An 18,657-nucleotide genomic window follows, 5' to 3' on the forward strand; every position below is an offset into this window, starting at 1 on the left:
TCATTGTCGGGAAAACATACAAATATGTACAAACTCTTAAACCAGACATTTTTAACCCCACGTGGGGTAACTTTGTTTACACAGGGCCGTGGGACAGATATTTGTATATTTTATTGAGATATGTTTAACTATATATAATGGAAGATTACTTACCGCATTACGTTTTAGGAATCAGTTTGTTTCAGTTAGTGAGTCAAGTAGAAATTAGGCAGACATTGTGTTCAGTCTAGAACGCATTGTGCTTAATCACCGGCTGCGTTGCATTGATATTTCACTGCATATATGTATGGAAGTATGTGTATGTATGTGTATGCATGTGATGAATAAACCTATTGAATCTTGAAACTTGTAATATCTATATAATTATATATATTTAAAAAAGTGGAAAATGCAAACATTTTGACTACTAATGCACTTTCAGTACATACTTTTTTGCCTCAACCTGTTGCTTCTTGACCTAAATAGAATGTATATGTTCCAAAATATTAATACAATTATTAGTAAAAATTATTATTAATAATAATAATAATAATAATACTAATAATAATAATTATTATTATTATTATTATTATTATTATTATTATTATTATTATTATTATAATTATAATAATAATAAAAGGAAAAGAAAAATAAAAATGTGTCACATAATTGCTGTAGTTGCACGAATTTGGGGACCTAACGAGGATGAGAAGCCCTGGTCTAAGCAGGTTCAGGGCTGGTGGATGTGGCCACCTCACCCTGTCGGGGATGTTGACGTAGGTGCCGGCATCCAACAGGTCCTGCACGATCTCCGTGTGTCCCTCCTTGGCGGCGATGGCCAGAGCCGTGTTGCCGTCCTTGTCCGTCATGTTGACGTTAGGGTTCCTCTTCAGCAGCTCTTTGACAACCTCGGTGGAGCCGCCCTTCACGGCCACGATCAGAGCCGTCATTGAGTTCTGGAAAAACAGGGGGAAGCATTTTGAGGATGACGCGGACGCAACGGGACGCGGTGCTGAAGGAAAACCTGCACTTCATCAACAGGGCTGGCGGCGCTAGGAACAGCACCGGCTCAGAGGCTACGCGGTTCAGTCCTGCGTTATTTGGCAGGTGATCTTTCCATAGTGGGTTGTGGAGGGAAAACAAAAACCTTTCAGAATCTTTAATGGCTGTCTTTTGCTACTGAAAGAATATGCGACTTACGGCCCCTTCCTGGTCCACATCAGCTCCGTTGGCCAACAGGTGACTCACACTCTCATAGTGACCCTTCCTGGCCGCCCAGATCAGCGGAGTGGTGCCGTACTAAGGACAGAACAAAACATTGTCTTCAGACTCCAGGCATAATTCATCCTGAGCTCGAATCTTTCACAATCTAAAAGCTTATTTTTGCCCGGAGAGCAGAGAGAGCTCCATCCATACTCAGCAGAGAACACAAGACACTGGGACATAATACGTACAATAAGACTCTTGTCTGCGTTCAGTATCACATCAGCCCTTTTATAACAACACCTATATTCCAGGTGGTTCACAAGCTCCTCGCCTCACTCCCTAAAACACCTTTACCTTGTCCGAGCAGTTGACCTTGGCTCCGTGCTGCAGCAGGAGATGGACAATCTCGCCATGGCCTCGGCCGGCTGCCCAGATGATGGGGTAGACGCTGTACTGCTGGGACAGAGGACAGGGGTGAGCTAATGACCGGTGTCAGGCCTGCGGGGTGTACACGTGTCTAGAATCACCTCTGACAACCAGAAACAGCGGATGGCCGGGGTTGTTAAGGCAGCACCCGGGCCACACAGTTATAGCTTTGTTTGTCTGTTTTTGGAATCAACAAACCTAAAGCAGATATCTGCCAGTATCAGAGTGCCATGGAGGAAGCGTTTTTTGAATGTTACAAGACATGAAAACTGGAGTGAATCAGTGAGTGGTGTGACAGTGCTGCAGTACCTGACCAGTGATGTTCGGGTTGGCTCCTTTCTCCAGCAGCAGCTGGGCCACCACAGTGCGGCCCTTGTAGGCCGCCCACATGAGAGCGCTCCAACCCCCCTGCAGGAGAGACAGACAGTCTGATAAGCATGGTGGACATATTTTATCAGTTATAAATGGACTTTTATAGCCAGTTGTGAATAGGTAAATATTAGGACTGGGTATTGGCCAGGAGCTCACGATTCAATTTGATTTTGATAGACAGGGTCATCATTTGATTCAATATGATATTGATGAGATAGCTTACAATACCATTCTACAATTTCAAATTTTGACATTTTAACATTATGAGAATTGCAACCAACTTTTCAATGTATCTACTAAATGAATCGATTCATCGATCCATTTATGACAATACTGGCATTTAATTTAAGTTGAAACTGGTTGTTTGTCCTCCAAACATGGTATTGATACTATAATTTTCAATCATTCTGAAATTTAATCAATAGTATTGAATTGTATCAGAGTATCTTTTTTTTTACCCAGCTCTTTGTGATAATGGGCATATTTGGTGGAAAAGTTAATTTACTGTAACACAGAATGATAGGTTTTAATATTAATAGTAATATGTAGTTCCCTCATTATCTATTATGTTCTGCAGAAAATGTGACACCTGTGCATTTGAATAAATCCACTGTGGTCACTGGATGGCTTATAAAACGGTGACTACTACATGCAATTCAATATTTGATTCTCCCCGAAGAGTCCTTTACATTCCCCGAGAACATTTCCAGAAATCACAGCACTACATTACAACCTCAACATCCACAAGCATCCACAACAAAAAAAAGTCCAAACAATATGAGCAGATGTTGGCCGAGTCGGTGTATTTATAGTTGGTTTGACACACTTTGCAGTGAGCCAGCAGCGGTATCGCACACAGTGGTTGGTATAATCCCGTCATAACAGGCTTGACAGGCTGCGACCTGCGTGGCTGAGACACACCCAACGTTGACATGACTCACAATCTGCTTCCTTGAATTACCACACGTCGAGCGTCAAGCATCAAGTGCTAAGCATCAAGTGTCAAGCATCAAGCCCTATTTGCGAATCATCCTTCAGCAAGTACCGTGAAAAGTGCTCTAAATTTAATCCACAACTACAAGCCACCAAGACTGCCCTTTATTTATTCACCAAAATTGGTCAAATTATCAACAGTCCACTGGTAGTGGAGTGGGCTGAGTACAAAAAGCTCTGTATCAAATAAATAATAAATAATGAGACGCTGATGAATCATCCCGCCCAGTACGCAGAGCAAACCAGACGTCATTTATAATGTCATTTCTACGACAGAGAGAGTGTAATGTCATTCCGTGTCCATTTCAAGGCTAATGGATAATTCACTTCAACTCAGCCAGGACGGAGGACGTTACACAGGATTAGGACGGCTGGATGGCTGCGGTACCGGATAAAAAGGTCGTTTTTTTTTCTTCTTAAAACTTAAACTAAAAAAAGTTCATAAATATGTGTTTACAACTTGAGGGAACCTGATGTGAGGGCAGCTTTAAACATCAACTAAGCAACTATTCCTATCCCTCCCCTGAAGGTCTTGTCAGGATACATAATGGGATTCTTTGCCACCTTATCACTGTCTAGCAATGTATTTAACACAGTTTCAAAAGGCCAAGAGTTTGCTGACAGATGCAGAAACTCAGTTTAGGAGAAGCTAAAATTGTAATTGTAGATCGGTATGGGGCCACGCCCCAGTGCATACTGGTTCAGTGGTTTACTGCTCACACTAGGGCTCTAGATCGAATTGCTCACGATACGGTAACATATTGACATTTGAGAATCGCTAACTTTTACGGTATTACCATCTGACATGCATAACAAACATATTTCACAAAACGAATTCAGTCTAACACAGAAATCAAATATTTTAATTCATTTGTCACTGTGGTGGTATTTAATTTAAACGGATAATATTTGCTTGACTTCCGAGCAAAGTATCGGTATTACAATTTTCCAATTGACAGTACAGATTTTTATTCAACCCAGCCCTAGCCTCCAGTATGCTCTCTCTCTCCGTTGTCTCACCATGTCTCGGTGCTCCAGGTTGGCATTGTTCTCCAGCAGCTCATTCACCACCTCGATGTGTCCCTCCTTGGCCGCCGAGATCAGCGCCGTCCAGCTGTCCTGCACGCAGAGACAAACGGTTACGGCGGAACGTCCCATTAGATGCCAGACCCCGAAGACAGCCGCAAGACAAGGATGGTCGGTAGGTCTGTCGTTCTGTCGATCCGTAGGTCTGTAGGTCTGTCGTTCTGAGGTCTGTAGGTCTGGCGTTCTGAAGTTCTGTCGTTCTGTAGGTCTGTGGCTGTACCTACCAGCTGGTCATACCAGGTGCTCATGGAGCGTGTAGCTGTCTCAGAGAAGACAAAGAAAGAACGCCTCTATCGTTCTTTTCTCTCTCTGGTTTTAGAGCAAGTGCAAGTGTGTGTGAGAGTAAGCGTGTGATGCATGTGTAATAGCGGGCTGTGCGTGTGTGTGTCTGTGTCTGTGTGAGGTGTGATGTGGCCAGAGGGTGTATCCTGTCATTTACTCATGGACGCTAAGGATAAAGTATGCAAGAGGTGGTTATTATGGTTCACAGGGGCCCATAACAGTGATGTGCTTAGTGGACGCATGGTGAGTTAAATGGGAAGGCGAGGTGAGGCCAGCAGGTCAGGCAGCGTGTGGAGGGAATGGAGAGTAATGTTGCCCTTTACCCTGACTCTCTGTAAGTTCACTGGGTGAAACATGGCCGGTGATTGTTTTTGTGCTTTATTTACCCAACCAAAAATATATTAACCATCTAAAATTCCAGAAATTGTTTTTGATAATGTGAAAACCACCACCTCCATTTGTTAAAATAAATATTTATTAAATAATATGTAGACATACACAGATCAGCCACAGCATTACTTAGCACCACTAATAACCACTAATATTGTGTAGTTGCTCCTCGTGCCGCCAAAACAGCTCTGACCTGTTGAGGCATGGACTCTACAAGACCTCTGAAGGTGTCCTGTGGTGTCTGGCACCAAGACGTTAGCAGCCGATCCTTTAAGTCCTGTCAGATGTGAGGTGGGGCCCCATGGATCAGGCTTGTTGTTCCAGCACATCCCACAGATGCTCCATCGGATCAGGCCCTAACCCCGCCCATCCACATGATGTAGAAGAAAACGTGATTCATCAGACCAGGCCACCTTCTTCCATTGCTCCATGGTCCAGTTCTGATGCTCACGTGCCCATTGTAGGAGCATTTGGTGGTGGACAGAGGTCAGCATGGGCACTCTGATCGGTCTGTGGCTACGCAGCCCCATACACAGCAAACTGTGATGCACTGTGTGTTCTGACACCTTTTTATCACAGCAGCATTAACTTTTTAGCAATTTGTGCCTACCGTAGCTTTTCTGAGGAATCAGACCAGATGCGCTAGACTTCACTCCCCACGCGCTTCAACTAGCCTATGGCCCTGTCGGCAGTTCACCAGTTGTTCTTCCTTGGACCACATTTGGTAGGTACCAACCACTGCATACCGGGAACACCCCACAAGAGCTGTTGTTTTGGAGATGCTCTGACCCAGTCGTCTAGCCATCACAATGTGGCCTTTGTCAAAGTGGCTCAGATCCTTACGCTTGCCCATTTTTCCTGCTTCCAACACATCAACTTCAAGAACTGACTGTTCACTTGCTGCCTCATATATCCCAGCCCTTGACAGGTGCCATTGGAACGAGATGAGCAATGTTATTCACTTCACCTGTCACTGGTTTTAATGTTGTGGCTGATCAGTGTAGAAATGACAACAAAACATACATAAGCAGCAACATAAGCACTTTAGTGTGGTCAAGTTGCCTATGCATTCCAGGGTTAAGAAATCTCATCATTTGTGTGTGTGTGTGTGTGTGTGTTTACCACATCATCCAAGTTAACATTGGCTCCTCTCCTAATGAGCTCCTGTACGATCTCCAAATTGCCCTGCTCTGCGGCCACCATCAGGGGGGTCTGCCCGTTCTGGAGAGTAGAGAGGGAGGGAGAGATTTCTTTGTGTGATTTCAGGGTTTTACCACAGAATCCTCCTTCATTGTTAACGTTGTACAAAATCGAATTATTGGCATACATGAATATATGGCAAAGAGTATGGCAAATACAAAAAGATAACTATTCCTCATCACATACCACTCAAAGAAAAGATACATTGCTTTTTCAAATTACATTTGAATATATTTGCGTTGCTCTCGTTCTATCTCCCCTACTGTCCATTATCGAGACAATTTTCTTATTAGAACACATTGAACGCTAATATATGGTGTAAACGGGCACTAAGCTGAATATTAATGGCAGCTACAGCTACATAAGGGCAAAAATATTATGCAGCAGTCACCAAGTCTTTACTAATCCAAAGGTGCCAAAAATATCATTTTCTCAACATTCCTTCTTTGTAAGTCATCAGAGAAGTTATCGAGACATGGATTGTAATCTTCAAATCATGATAAACACCAGTCTTAAATTCAGCTAGCAGTGTAGATCACCGTAATGTGACAAGCAGCAATCTTCCTATGAGCTACATACACTATGTGGCATCATCGTGAGACATTGGCAGCTAGGGTGTGTGTAAAACCTTGTACCCACAACTATACTTAAATAACTTCATTCATGTGTGACATCTTTTAATCAGGCACACATCAGTGAAACACTATAGGCTCAGATCAGAGGCAGGGCTCTCAAACGTGCAGAAGGTTTGAACGTTGCTTCATTCTTTGCTTATTTTAACGGTCACATAGTTGATGGAGCACATCCCTCTAGTATAGGGTCAGGGTTAGGGTTACTCTCTGATGGAGTCCATGGACGGACACCGAACAGGACGGTTGTGTACATATTTTGCATGTTTTGACTCACATCGCTCCTGCTGTCCACCTCTCTGAACTTGTCCAGGTGGGCTTTTATGGCGGGCAGGTTCTCCTCCTCCACATAGCTGAAGAGACTCTGGATGGTCAGAGTGGTCATCTTAAGAGAGGAGGTGGTATCCATGGCTGGTAGCTAACCACACCCCTGTGAGGGAAGAGGATAAACAGATCAGCATAACACAGAAGGCACTTCGCCATGGAGGGAAAAAGAGGGAAGCCAACGCGAGGGAAAGAAAGGGAGGCTTGTGGATTTAAACCACGTTACATAAGGTGTATCGACCCATTACCACATTTAAAATATGGGCTTTTTAATTTAAAAAATAAAAAGGCCCATAAAATATAGATTGAACCCTATGTTGGAGGATTTCATTTGGTTTCACTGGGTCTCATTAACAGAACATAAAATAAAGCAAAATGAAGGGTTTAAAGGCAAAAAAAGAAAAAAGTTCACGCAAATTTCGTACATCGTATCCAGTCCGCGTCTACTCATGCAGAAAACAGCAGATGACGTTTCTCCGCCACTATAATGAAGGTTGAGCGGTCACAACGATTGGATTAAGAAAACGAAACAGATGATCAAATGACAGAGAAAGGGAATGCAAAGCCTTAAACTTTCATCCTTTGAGAAGATTGAGATAATTAGTGTACTCAGCTGTGGGCCCCAATTATATTATCAGAAGCCCTGCCTCTACCAATTTCTTCGCAAGGGAACTACTATAAAAACAACCATAACTTATTTTAGATACTGAGGCCGTTCATTGAAAACACAGAAAATAGCTATTTCGCTCTAATAGGCAGAAAGAGAAATGTTGATTTAAAGGATACAAGTCTAGATCATAAAATTAATTAATGTCTGGGCTTCTGCCCCAAATAATGTTAGGTATTTTGAATAAAACAGAATAATCCCAGACATCAACTAAACTAAACAATACAACTAAACATTACGGGCTGCTCCCCTAAATATAGCTGCAGGCAGCAATACACAGGGTCCATTATCGACACCAATTACAAATATTTGAGTTCCAATGGAACGTCGCATCAAATCGTGCTGTCGCTTGACTTTACAACAGCATTACGTCTAAAACAAGTACAACTTTCAGAGTTTCCATCGAACGCAGCATCGGCTCACCCAGTTTGTCACGACGATGAGTCTACACCACGCACTAGTGATGTAACGTTATATAGTTTTAAGGTATACCACAGTTGTAAAAAAACAGGAAAAAAATGATAACTAACGTACTACTGCACGTAAACTAGAAACCCCCCCATTAACCACAAATAATACAGTATGTTCACTTACTGGAGCTCTTGCATACTGTACATTTCACAGCGCATGCAGGGGGCAGGTTTACAAAGATAATAGAGCTGGGGACTAATGACACAAATTACAGTTTTCTCAGTTCTCCTGGAATGCAGCATCACTTTGTACCTACACAGATTACAGTTCTGCCAAGTTCCTGTGAAATGCAGCATCACTTCCTACCGACACTTAATTAAAGGCCCTTTCTCAATCTGCGTTCTTGTCTGTACTTGTGTTATTGTGGACTTGTGAAACGTCATCAGTCGCAGCCCAAGTACTGTTACAATTCAAAGTACGCATCAAGCCAAGTCCAGTCCAAATGCCCAGATGTGGACTTGCTCCGCCCATTTTATCGAGGATGCATCGGTGGTGACTTGTGTGGACTTGGGACAGCCAAGTATCCCAGAATGCATTTCGCAGAATGACCGTCCTGCGTCCTCTCGTCCCCGGGAGTCTGTACTCCCGAGTCGAATTTGCCAAGTCTGAACTACCAAGCCCGCAAGTCCAGACTTTGCGTACTTGGTATTGAGAAACGGCTACAGTTTTCTGAATTCCCATGGAATGCAACATCACTTCCTGCTGTCTCTCGTCTCGACCCAATACAAACTTGGGGAGCTTTCTTAACTTTTGATTTCCTGGGCAAGAGCACACACCTTTTGTAAACACACAACTTTTGCGCCACCACAGACCTTCGCATAGGTCACACAGAGCAACCAATATATACACCAATTGAGTTTAGAACGCAGTGCAGTGCATCCTATGTAAAAGCCCCATCAGAGTCATACCCTGCAGATATACCAAATTGGATGATGATGTCACAAAGCTGCGCTCCACTACATCCATAACTCCTCCTACAGATATGGTCCGATGTGGATCAGGACCGCGGAGTGTGTGAACTCCTCCAGGTACAATTCTCATTCATTCGAGTCTATGGGTTCCACGGTCTCTGAGTGGCAGGCACTTTCAGCCAGGGAATGGCTAGAAAACTACTACTTCTAAAACGACTAATAAAAATCTGAACGACAACAATAGGGTTCCCCTGAATAGTAATAGTGAAACACAGATTTTAAAGGTCACCACTTGTGAAAAACTCACTTTTTCAGTGCTTGTTCAGATACATTTGGGTCTCTGATGGGCCTACTAACACACAAACTGTGAATTAAGACAACCCAGTCTTTTTTTTTGGGAAGCCTAGTAGTATCTCCACTCAGGTCTTGAAAGGTAATTCAAGCTGTGGGTTGAAAAGTTACTAGCGTTATTTGATGCAGGATCCAGAATAATGTTTACGGTATTTGTTTGTTAGCTGAATGTCTGTAAGATGAACTTCATCTTATCAACACTCTTATAAATAATGGGAGAGTAAAATGAGAGAATGGGTGGTGATGTTCCCAGAGTGTTTCTTTACTGACTTGCCGTGAATCACGGAAGCCGTTTCACCTATGACCTCGTCCAGCATGTAGCCTTAGTGGGGCGTGGGGAGCAGCAGCTCATTTGCATTTAAAGCTACACACAATGAAACATCCCATTGAGAAAAGGACTGAAAAAGAGGGGTATAATGTAGAGGCATGCTAGAATGGCTAGAATGCATAATCTGACTGGTATTTTCAGCAAAAAAAAAAATGACATGTTTTGGGGACCTCATAACTTGTTAAAATGGAGTACAAGTAGTGACCTTTAAAAACCTGTGTGCTTGTTATTTTCAGGTTATGACTGTGATCAAGATCACATGGAAAATTGGACTGGACTATGACGGAGATCCAAAAATAAAACTGGGAACTGGAAAACTGGAACTCAGCTACATCAAGTTACAGTGGAACCACTTTGCAAAGTAGGCTACAAGTGCATGAACACAGTATTACATCAGATGCCCCTATAGGTATCTGTACATCGCTAGCACAGAATAGGCTTGGGCAGATTTACGATCGGCGACCGACTCCGTCCCTCGGCAAGCGACTCATTATACACTGATGACAGACGTTTTTTTCTATGTCTTATATCCAATAGGAAAAGTCGGAGCATTGAAACGGTGTAAGTGCAGTTTACTGTGTTCTGAAACTGGAGCAGAGGAGAGGGAGAGGGGGAGAAAGGGGGCGGAGGCTCTCCCCCTCTCCGCTCAGAGCTGTTGGGTAACCACTGGTTATCGGGTCTCATCGGGTGCAAGGTTTATGAGGTGTTCCTCATGAATGTATCTTGCTCGGACAATCTGCTACCTCAATGCCCGTTCACACCTCAAAGAAAACACGCCTGATAAAAAAGGGCACCATGAGGTCCATGGGGCAGGGCCCCCCCTGCACGTACCTGCCGCTCAATATGCAAAGGTTGTGATTATAATATAGCAATATATAATATAATCTCATAGAGAAAGGTTTAGATTTATTTTATTTCCTTAGTGTGGCAGTTTTGCCCACCACAAGCCACCCAAGTGGCGTTTCCAGGGCCCTCCGACACAGAGACACAGAAGACTATGGGATGTAGACATTGCAGAGAGGCGGCTAGGTGGAATTAGGCAGAAGCAGATGGAACATGTCATGACTCCTATCCTAAGTGTGTGTGAGATGGGGGTTTTAACACGCTGCTCGGTGGCCCAACCAATGAGCAACTGGTATGCAGCCACCCTGACCCAATCACCTAGATCCAGGTCAGGTGTGGCTGCTCAAACCATCCCATCCACATCACACTTAGTTTCTTACTTGGATGGAAATTAAAAACGTAAACCTAATTCAGAGAATTGGAGTGGAGTGTTTGTTTGTTTCTCTTCCAGACAGCGGTGCGCACCGGCTCCTGTGCCTGTGTTTTTATTTTAGATCTATTTATTTTCCTTTCCTACATGTATGAAACTACATTTATAAACACAACTGAGTTAAGGGGACTGTCCCGCTCTGTACTGTTCCAAAAAAACTGTGCCCCCCCCCCACAGCGGGGACGCAAGTCTCCCTGTTGCTTTGGGACTTAACTTAGTAAAAACTGGACGCTTTTGTGTAAATACTTTACTTCGAAATAATAAATCCTGCACTTCCGAAAGGGGAAGACTGTATTTGCCACATAACATCACGTTCTATGTTCTCTGCTCTCCAGCATTCGTGATTGGAATTTTGCACGATCGCCCAAGCCTAGTATAGATACAAAATGAATCTGTAGATATGTACACCGATCAGCCACATTAAAACCATCACTAATAACGGCTAATATTGTGGAGCTCCCCCTTGTGCCGCCAGCAGCACAGCAACAGCTGTGACCCGTGCAGGCATGGACTCCACAAGACCTCTGAAGGTGTCCTGTGGTATCTGGCACCAAGACGTTAGCAGCAGATCCTTTAAGTCCTGTAAATTGTGAAGGGGGGGCCCCCATGGATCGTGCTTTTTGTTCCAGCACATCCCACAGATGCTCGATGGGATCGGACTAGGGTTGCCATGGTTATTAATGTTACCGGTGTGACACGGTGGTCGGGCGTACACCAATTACATTACTTGCCCACCGCCACCACCGTTGTTTTGCTTTTTTTTTTTTTTTCATAACTCCGTGCCCCCTCCCCCATTGAAAAATGTCCAGTGTTACCGGAAACACCAGTGTTGTCATGGGTTTATTCCTCAAAAGGAAACAAAACTTCTGTTTTTTGTCCTTCTGTTATTTACCCCTGTGGGAAATGCAGTCTGATTGAGGTGAAAGGTCGGACTTCTGGCAGGTACTCCAATCAGAATATCTGCATTTTTGAAGCAATCTGAGGATTTGTTCTCTTCTTACCATCACATGTCAAATAATTAGATCACCCCAGTGCTCAAGCTGTACAATGGCGGCTTTGCTCTGTCTGAGGATGCAGACAATCAATAAAAAGTCCATTCATTATTCATCAGGTCTGGCTCTGGAGCCAGACCTGTGTCCTGCCATAGGTCTAGCACTCCCATCTGCCAAAACATAAAACCATCCTAATCGGCATGGCGCCATGGCGCAATGGCTTTGGCTTTAAAACCACTCAACATCCTGTTCATTTTACCAGCACAGAACCTAAACCGAAGACAATCAAAGATTTTAACAAATTTGGCTGTTAAGCTGATAGCAAATTTGCCTTACTGTCTTTTCAATCGCAATCACTCAAAGATGTCCAACAATAGATGTCAATATATTATTTCCTTCAGATGGCTGTCGTCGTTAGAAGCATGGAGACCAAATCCTTTGTTTACAATAGAAGCAATAGGAGACTGTTGACACACCCTCTTCAACTCCTGTGTCCAGGCAGTCACTTTCAGCACAATGGCTGGATAAGACAGCGGAGGAAAACCCACCAGAAAAACTCTAGGATAGTATCTCTTGAGAATTGATTATAAGGCAGAAAAAGCACACAATCTACAACAAAAAAAAATACAGCAACCAGAAACAAAAACACATAAAAACGCCTATAGCTGAAGTAAAAAGTCATGCCAGGAAACGGTGACAGCAGTAATATGGAAGAAAACACCCTCATTGGCAGAAAGAGAGCCTCTTACCTTTGTGTAGCCCAAAATTGTTTTTGCTTATTAAAATACTGTTTTCCCTTCCAACCTTTATCCCTTCCTCACGCTCGCATAGTGAGTATCAACAAGCACTACTCAGCTTCCGAGCACAGCATCCCCCTTGACTCAGGGCTGAATATTAAATGAGGGGACGGGCTACACCCATCTTGCTCCAACACAATAGACACACGACCACATTAGCATTTGCTGGAGGCTCTGGAGGGGCGCCAGTGGGTGAATGAAGCGGAAAAGGGGAGAGATAATTGAGACATTGGCCTCGTTCAGGATGTTTCAATTTGATGGATAGAGCAAGACATTTCCAAAGGATTAACATATTCAATATGATCAATGGTATCACGATTGTTTACATTTTGAATATGAATTGGTTATACAGAAATAATGTGTTAATTATTTCTTTTTTGGGTTTGATGAGAATTGCCTTTGTTCTATTTTCTAATTGTATTGCTTTATTGTTATAGCCTATTTGTTCTCATGTGAGCTGCTGTAACCTCCGGGGATGAATAAAGCATCCATCCGTCCATCCATCCATCCATCCATCCGTCCATCCATCCATCCATCCGTCCATCGGTCCGTCCGTCCGGCCATCCATCCATCCATCCATCCATCCATCCATGCATGATAATAAGGCCATCACCCTCTGCCTTCGGTTTGAGAGAGAAACCACGAAAGCTGACATTCAGGTAGAACAAATCATAAGGCATCTAATATGAAATGAATACCCTTTGCATTTCACAAACAGCCCCGATTCTAGTTAGGATCGAGTGAATGAAAACTTAAATGCTCAACCAAGTGGACTTTTCAAACGACAGGAAGGGTAAACAATACATTGTGGCGTACCAAGCCAACTTTTCATGGGACACATTGTGAATCTGCCGTTCCCATCGTCTAAAAACACAAACAAAACAACAACAACAAAAAACATTGCCTTTGTTACACGAAACTACTTTGAAGCAATTGAAAGTGTCTGTATTTAGAGTTATTTGAGAGTTACGTGAGAAACGCTTGGCGTAGCTGAAGACTAACACGTCAAAGAGAAATAAGGTTGAAAATGTGTCCTTGATGAATGACCATGCCAAACTGACGACCCAGAACGGAAAGTGTAGTAGATAGAGTATTCGATGTATGTATTTTCTGATCGAATGCATCTGATTTTACAATTATAATGAAGGAATCGTGTATTAATTACAATCATTACGATTAGCTTACCTTGCATGAATCTAAGGCATGAATAAATGGGTTGTTGTTATTGATTATATTGGTTGTCAAAATGAGATACAGATCCGTGCACTTGTCCCTTTCCATCAGCCATGCGGGTGGAAAACTGCTGGAGATTGAATTTCTTGTGCTTTCAAGCGTTGGGTCACTGGAGAAGCAGCTGAGGTTGCGACAGACGCAGACGCGCACGCACGCACGCACGCACGCACACACACACACACACACACACACACACACACACACACACACACACACACAAGTTTCTATGTTTTGGGTATAATGTGAATATACATACGTACTAATTGATTCGAGTGAGTAAGAGTTGTTCACTTCAACGTCAGCGATAGAGCGGCCTCCAGCCAGGGCACCGCGGCACAGAACACGACATAAATAAAACTGTGGCCACACGCCTCTGACGTCACCCGGAAGCGTCATCTCAACGTTAGCGAAAGCTAAACTTTACGACAGCTAACATGCTAGCCGCTAGCCCACGTCAAAGCGCCCGGTACGGTTGATTTGACCCAAACTAATTGGAACGGAAAATACAACTGTACCTGTTGCGTGGGGATTGGGTAGAAGAGAAAAAAAACCTAAAAAAAACAGAAGTGAGAAACCCCTGTTCACGGGGCTGCTCCCCTGTCTTGCTGCCGACGCGGGGGTGTCGTCATGATCGTGAGCGTGATGTTTTCTCACCGTGGAAGTGTGTTTACTGTGGAACTTTCCCCTCTGGGCGAACGGTACAGTAACCTGAAGCCCCACCCCTCCCCCCGTGCTACGGTGGGTGCGTTGAAATACGTATATCAATTAAAAATAATAATAATAATAATAATAATAATGACTAATTATTACAACGATAAACACCACGAATCAACGACACTACAAAGAAGTCAGCGTGACCATAAATTAATACCACCCTGAATAATACCACAAAATCAGAAATCAACCACTTCCCCCGGGGGATTATTATTATTATTATTATTATTATTATTATTATTATTATTAATAATAATAATAATAATAATAATAATAATAATAATAATAGTAACAATCTTTTTTTTTATAATAGACAACTCTGTATTAAGGTAAGTGCAGAAGTTTAAAAAAAAAATGCACAAATATATAATTTTGTAAACCATTTACAAATAAATGTAGCGTAACGTGTATGTTATGAAAAATATTTTCCTGTTAATTTTTTTTTGTTTTATCGTTCGGATTTTTTTTTTTTTTAATGAAACGTATTAAAACACATTTTTGCGGTTGGTTCAACTTGCTGCTTGGGAGGGGTTGGAGCGGATCCCGGAGCGGGCTGAGGAGTGGACTTTCATTGAGGGGGTTGGAGCGGATGCATGGAGTGACGTTTGGAGTGGAGTGGACTCACTGCGCCAGTGATCTTGAATGATAGGTACGTGTACATGTGTTGTTGTTACGCACACCGGCCAATAGGTGGCGCATTTTAACCACACTGCTTCTGAAATATAAAAATATGATTTGTTTTTTTATAAAGTAACACGATTATATTCCAAATGTAATTAAGTAAAAAAAAGTATAGATATTTCTTTTGAAATGTAGCGGAGTAAAAGCCAAAAGTCTCTATTATCTTTGCGAAATAGCGCTCGGATAAATTCCATTGTAGGGTACAATGTATTGTGAAAAACAACAAAAAAAAACAAAAACGTACAAATTGTGAAAATAGCGTTTAAAAATAATTTCTCTTTATTCAACCACATAAATCAGATTTGTTTTCAAAATCAACTGCGATACAAATATTTCCATATTTTTTTCCTCTCTTGACACAAAAATAACAATTGTTACACATATATACAGTAGTGACACAGCCCCACGCACACGCACGCACGCACACACGCGCGCGCACACACACACACACACACATACACACGGACACATAAAACATAACGTGCCATTTATGATTTGGCACTTTGGACGTATGGAGCAGTTTGCATTGGTCTGCTGGTTCGGGAGGCCATGCAGTGCAACGTTTGCTGTGTTAGTTCCCGGTCGGGCGGCGTCCCTTTTCTTTTAGTCAAACAAATGTTCACCCGGGGTTTCTGGCTACAAATATAGAAAGAGTACTGTAAACCACACAAACATCTCACAATGACATGGACGCACATCAACACGTGTGTGGAGGGAGGATGTAAGTTCGACTTGTTTTTGGAGGGAAAACATTGGTCCATGTTTAAAAAAATAAATAAATAAAATCGCCTCAGATTCTGTGTCATCGTTGTCATCGTCGTTGTTACGTTACACAAATGCCGACTCAAGTAAATGTGTTTATAATGTTAAACGATAAAAAAAAAGTACACATTTTAAATGTAGTATATCATTTGTGCTTAAAGGACCCTCATCTATTTCCTGTTCAGAGATTGGTAAAGAAAAAAAGAAGACTACTGACAACCACGAGACGCCTCCGCACCACATGTCCACTCACATACGTCACTTGGTCAGTGACAAAGGGGGGAATCAGTGTCTCGTGTCCAATGCGGTGAAACAACTTTAAAAACTCCCCCACGTCCTCCGTGCTGTTTCACAGAGGCAGGAAGCACAACCCAGCCCAGCGCCCTAGAGCCTGCATCGCACCTAAAATGACAAAACGACGGGAGCAAAGCAGAACTCCCCTCGTCCCTTCACTCTGTCCCGACAGTGTGACCGGATGTGACGCTGGGCAAGTGTTAATTGGAACTTGGCCTAAAACTGAGTCAATAAGTCCAAGTATTATAAAATAATTACATTCACATTCACTATCGATATTGATTTTTTCTATCAAAATGAATTGTGTGTATTTTATATTTTCTGTTCACAGTTTGGCAAACACAATATAACGGGAGTTTTAGCCGGTCGTTCAAGGAAAATGATAAATGTCCAGCTGATGTCGTAACGGAGAACTGCTCTCAGGCGATTACGCATGCGGGGTGAAGCGGGCTTGAGCCTGCGGCGTCCGTACAAAACGGCGAACGCGTCTCTCGAAGGGAAGTGAACGCAGCTGTGCAACACAGAGTTCAAAGTCGCGGCGAAGCGTCAAATGTTCAAATTTGTGATTATTATTGCTGCCGGGGGCGTTTCTAGAGCGACGCCCCCGAGTACAGTGTATGTGCATGTCCCTTGTGGTAAAAATCGTCTTTTAGCACGATATGAAAGGCAAATAATGAGATTATTACACTGACAAAAACAAGAAAAAAAAGTAATTCATCGGTTTTGGAAAACATACCCGTCACAAAAGGCAAAATATCGAACCGCACAGAAAGTCCTACGGGAAGCAACGTTGAATTGAGAAAGAACAACAACAAGCCAAAGTTAAGCCAAAGTTATGCAAATCAGCTCAGTAAATAGACGTCCTGTGTAACACACAGGTAGAATGGATGGCTCTGCTTTATCCAAAATGGGAAGAAAAGATATGAAACGGTCAAAATACGCTGACGTTTTAATCCGGGGTGTTGCTGCTACATCGAGGGGATCTGCTCGCTGGGTTCCGCTGTGAAAGGCAACGGCAGCTCGTCCCAGGAGGGTTTGTTGTTTTGTTTTTTTTGTTTTTTTTTGACTGCATTGCAAACGTCGTTATGCTTCCGCCTTTTAACACATTTAAATATAAAAGGAACATTTATAAGGTGAATTCACGCGCGCGCGCACACACACACACACACACACACACAGATAAATAGACATAGAAATCAAAGAATATCGGGAGCATTCTAAGGCCTGTTTGAAGTTGGCAGCTGGGCCACAACATTGTATTTTGTTGTCGAAACACGTTTTTTCCTTTTTCCGCTTCCTGCTTCCTTTCATATCAAGAGGCTTGTAATAACAACCAGACCATGACAAAAACCCTCCATATACCGGGGGCCTCCACCCCGACGCCGGAGCGGCGTCGCTGTATTTTGGCGCTCGCAGCTGGAGGGTTTCCGGATTTTTTTAAACGATTTACCAAATAGTCAAGTACATAGAGGGTTTAAGGCACCTTGGAACTCAACTCTTTATTCATTCCCAAATATCGACTCGTGTCATTTAATCGTCTTCGCTTCGTCACCTCGTCTCGTCATCATATAATATCGCTCTCTCTCTCTCTCTCTCTCTCTCTCTCTCTCTCTCTCTCTCTCTCTCTCGCTCTCTCTCGCCCTTTCCGCCGTCCGTCTGTACGTCCGTGTCAGAAGCATGGCTGCAGCCCGTCCTTGCTACTGGAAGTATCGGCGGCTCGTTCTTGTCTATTTCATTATTATTATTATTATTATTTTTTTTTTTTTTTTTTCAGGATTTCCAGCCCAATGAGTTTAAGGTTCTTTGCAAGGGGGTCGGACATGCACGTCTTCTTCTTCTTCTTCTTCTTTGTCTTCAGCTTTCTCAGTGGCCGTTTGTAAGAACAGTTCAGTTTCTGCTGCTGCTGCTGCTGCTGCTGCTGCTGCTGCTGGAGGAACGGCGTCTGGCCCCCGCGCCGCCTCATGTGGCTTTGTCCTTCCGGTTGCAGTTGTTGTCGGTGATGGCATGGCCGCCCGCGTGCGGCGCCTGGAGGCCGTCGCTCTGGAGGCGAGGACTCGGCTCCCTGGGCCGCAGGTGCCTGGGTTTGACGGGCAACGCCAGAACCAGCAGCAGACACAGCAAGTGGAGGCAACAGTACCAGGACCTGGAGAGAGAGAGAGAGAAAGAGAGAGAGAGAGAGAGAGAGAGAGAGAGAGACGGCAAAAACACATTTCAGTTAGTTTTGGGAACTTTTCAAGTCTGATGCAAATTGCTGAGGATTTTAATACTACCGAGATGGATGGATCCATTTTCTCTT

General features: G+C 43.2%; 2 protein-coding genes across 5 annotated transcripts in view; both read right to left on the reverse strand.

The window, feature by feature from the left end:
* Nucleotides 1–14,566, reverse strand: part of kidins220a (kinase D-interacting substrate 220a) — a 59,579-nt gene extending 45,013 nt beyond the window's left edge. For 3 of the 4 annotated variants that reach the window (XM_080012885.1, XM_080012884.1, XM_080012882.1), the window contains exons 1-8: nucleotides 14,426–14,566; nucleotides 6,841–6,993; nucleotides 5,857–5,955; nucleotides 3,997–4,095; nucleotides 1,921–2,019; nucleotides 1,540–1,638; nucleotides 1,180–1,278; nucleotides 738–935 (exon numbers count right to left, since the gene is read on the reverse strand). In XM_080012885.1, coding sequence (XP_079869011.1) covers nucleotides 738–935; nucleotides 1,180–1,278; nucleotides 1,540–1,638; nucleotides 1,921–2,019; nucleotides 3,997–4,095; nucleotides 5,857–5,955; nucleotides 6,841–6,972 — 825 coding nt within the window. In that variant the 5' untranslated portion in view covers nucleotides 6,973–6,993; nucleotides 14,426–14,566. Of the gene's footprint in view, nucleotides 1–737; nucleotides 936–1,179; nucleotides 1,279–1,539; nucleotides 1,639–1,920; nucleotides 2,020–3,996; nucleotides 4,096–5,856; nucleotides 5,956–6,840; nucleotides 6,994–14,170; nucleotides 14,255–14,425 lie in introns of those variants that run through there. The other variant, XM_080012883.1, reaches the window with a different exon arrangement.
* A 995-nt stretch (nucleotides 14,567–15,561) lies between these two features.
* Nucleotides 15,562–18,657, reverse strand: part of mboat2a (membrane bound O-acyltransferase domain containing 2a) — a 49,353-nt gene continuing 46,257 nt past the window's right edge. Inside the window, exon 13 of the mRNA XM_080011737.1 lies at nucleotides 15,562–18,504. Coding sequence (XP_079867863.1) covers nucleotides 18,321–18,504 — 184 coding nt within the window. The 3' untranslated portion in view covers nucleotides 15,562–18,320. The remainder of the gene's footprint in view (nucleotides 18,505–18,657) is intronic.

The sequence above is a fragment of the Zeus faber genome (genome assembly GCF_960531495.2).
Source record: "Zeus faber genome assembly, chromosome: 13".
Classification (NCBI taxonomy): domain Eukaryota; kingdom Metazoa; phylum Chordata; class Actinopteri; order Zeiformes; family Zeidae; genus Zeus; species Zeus faber.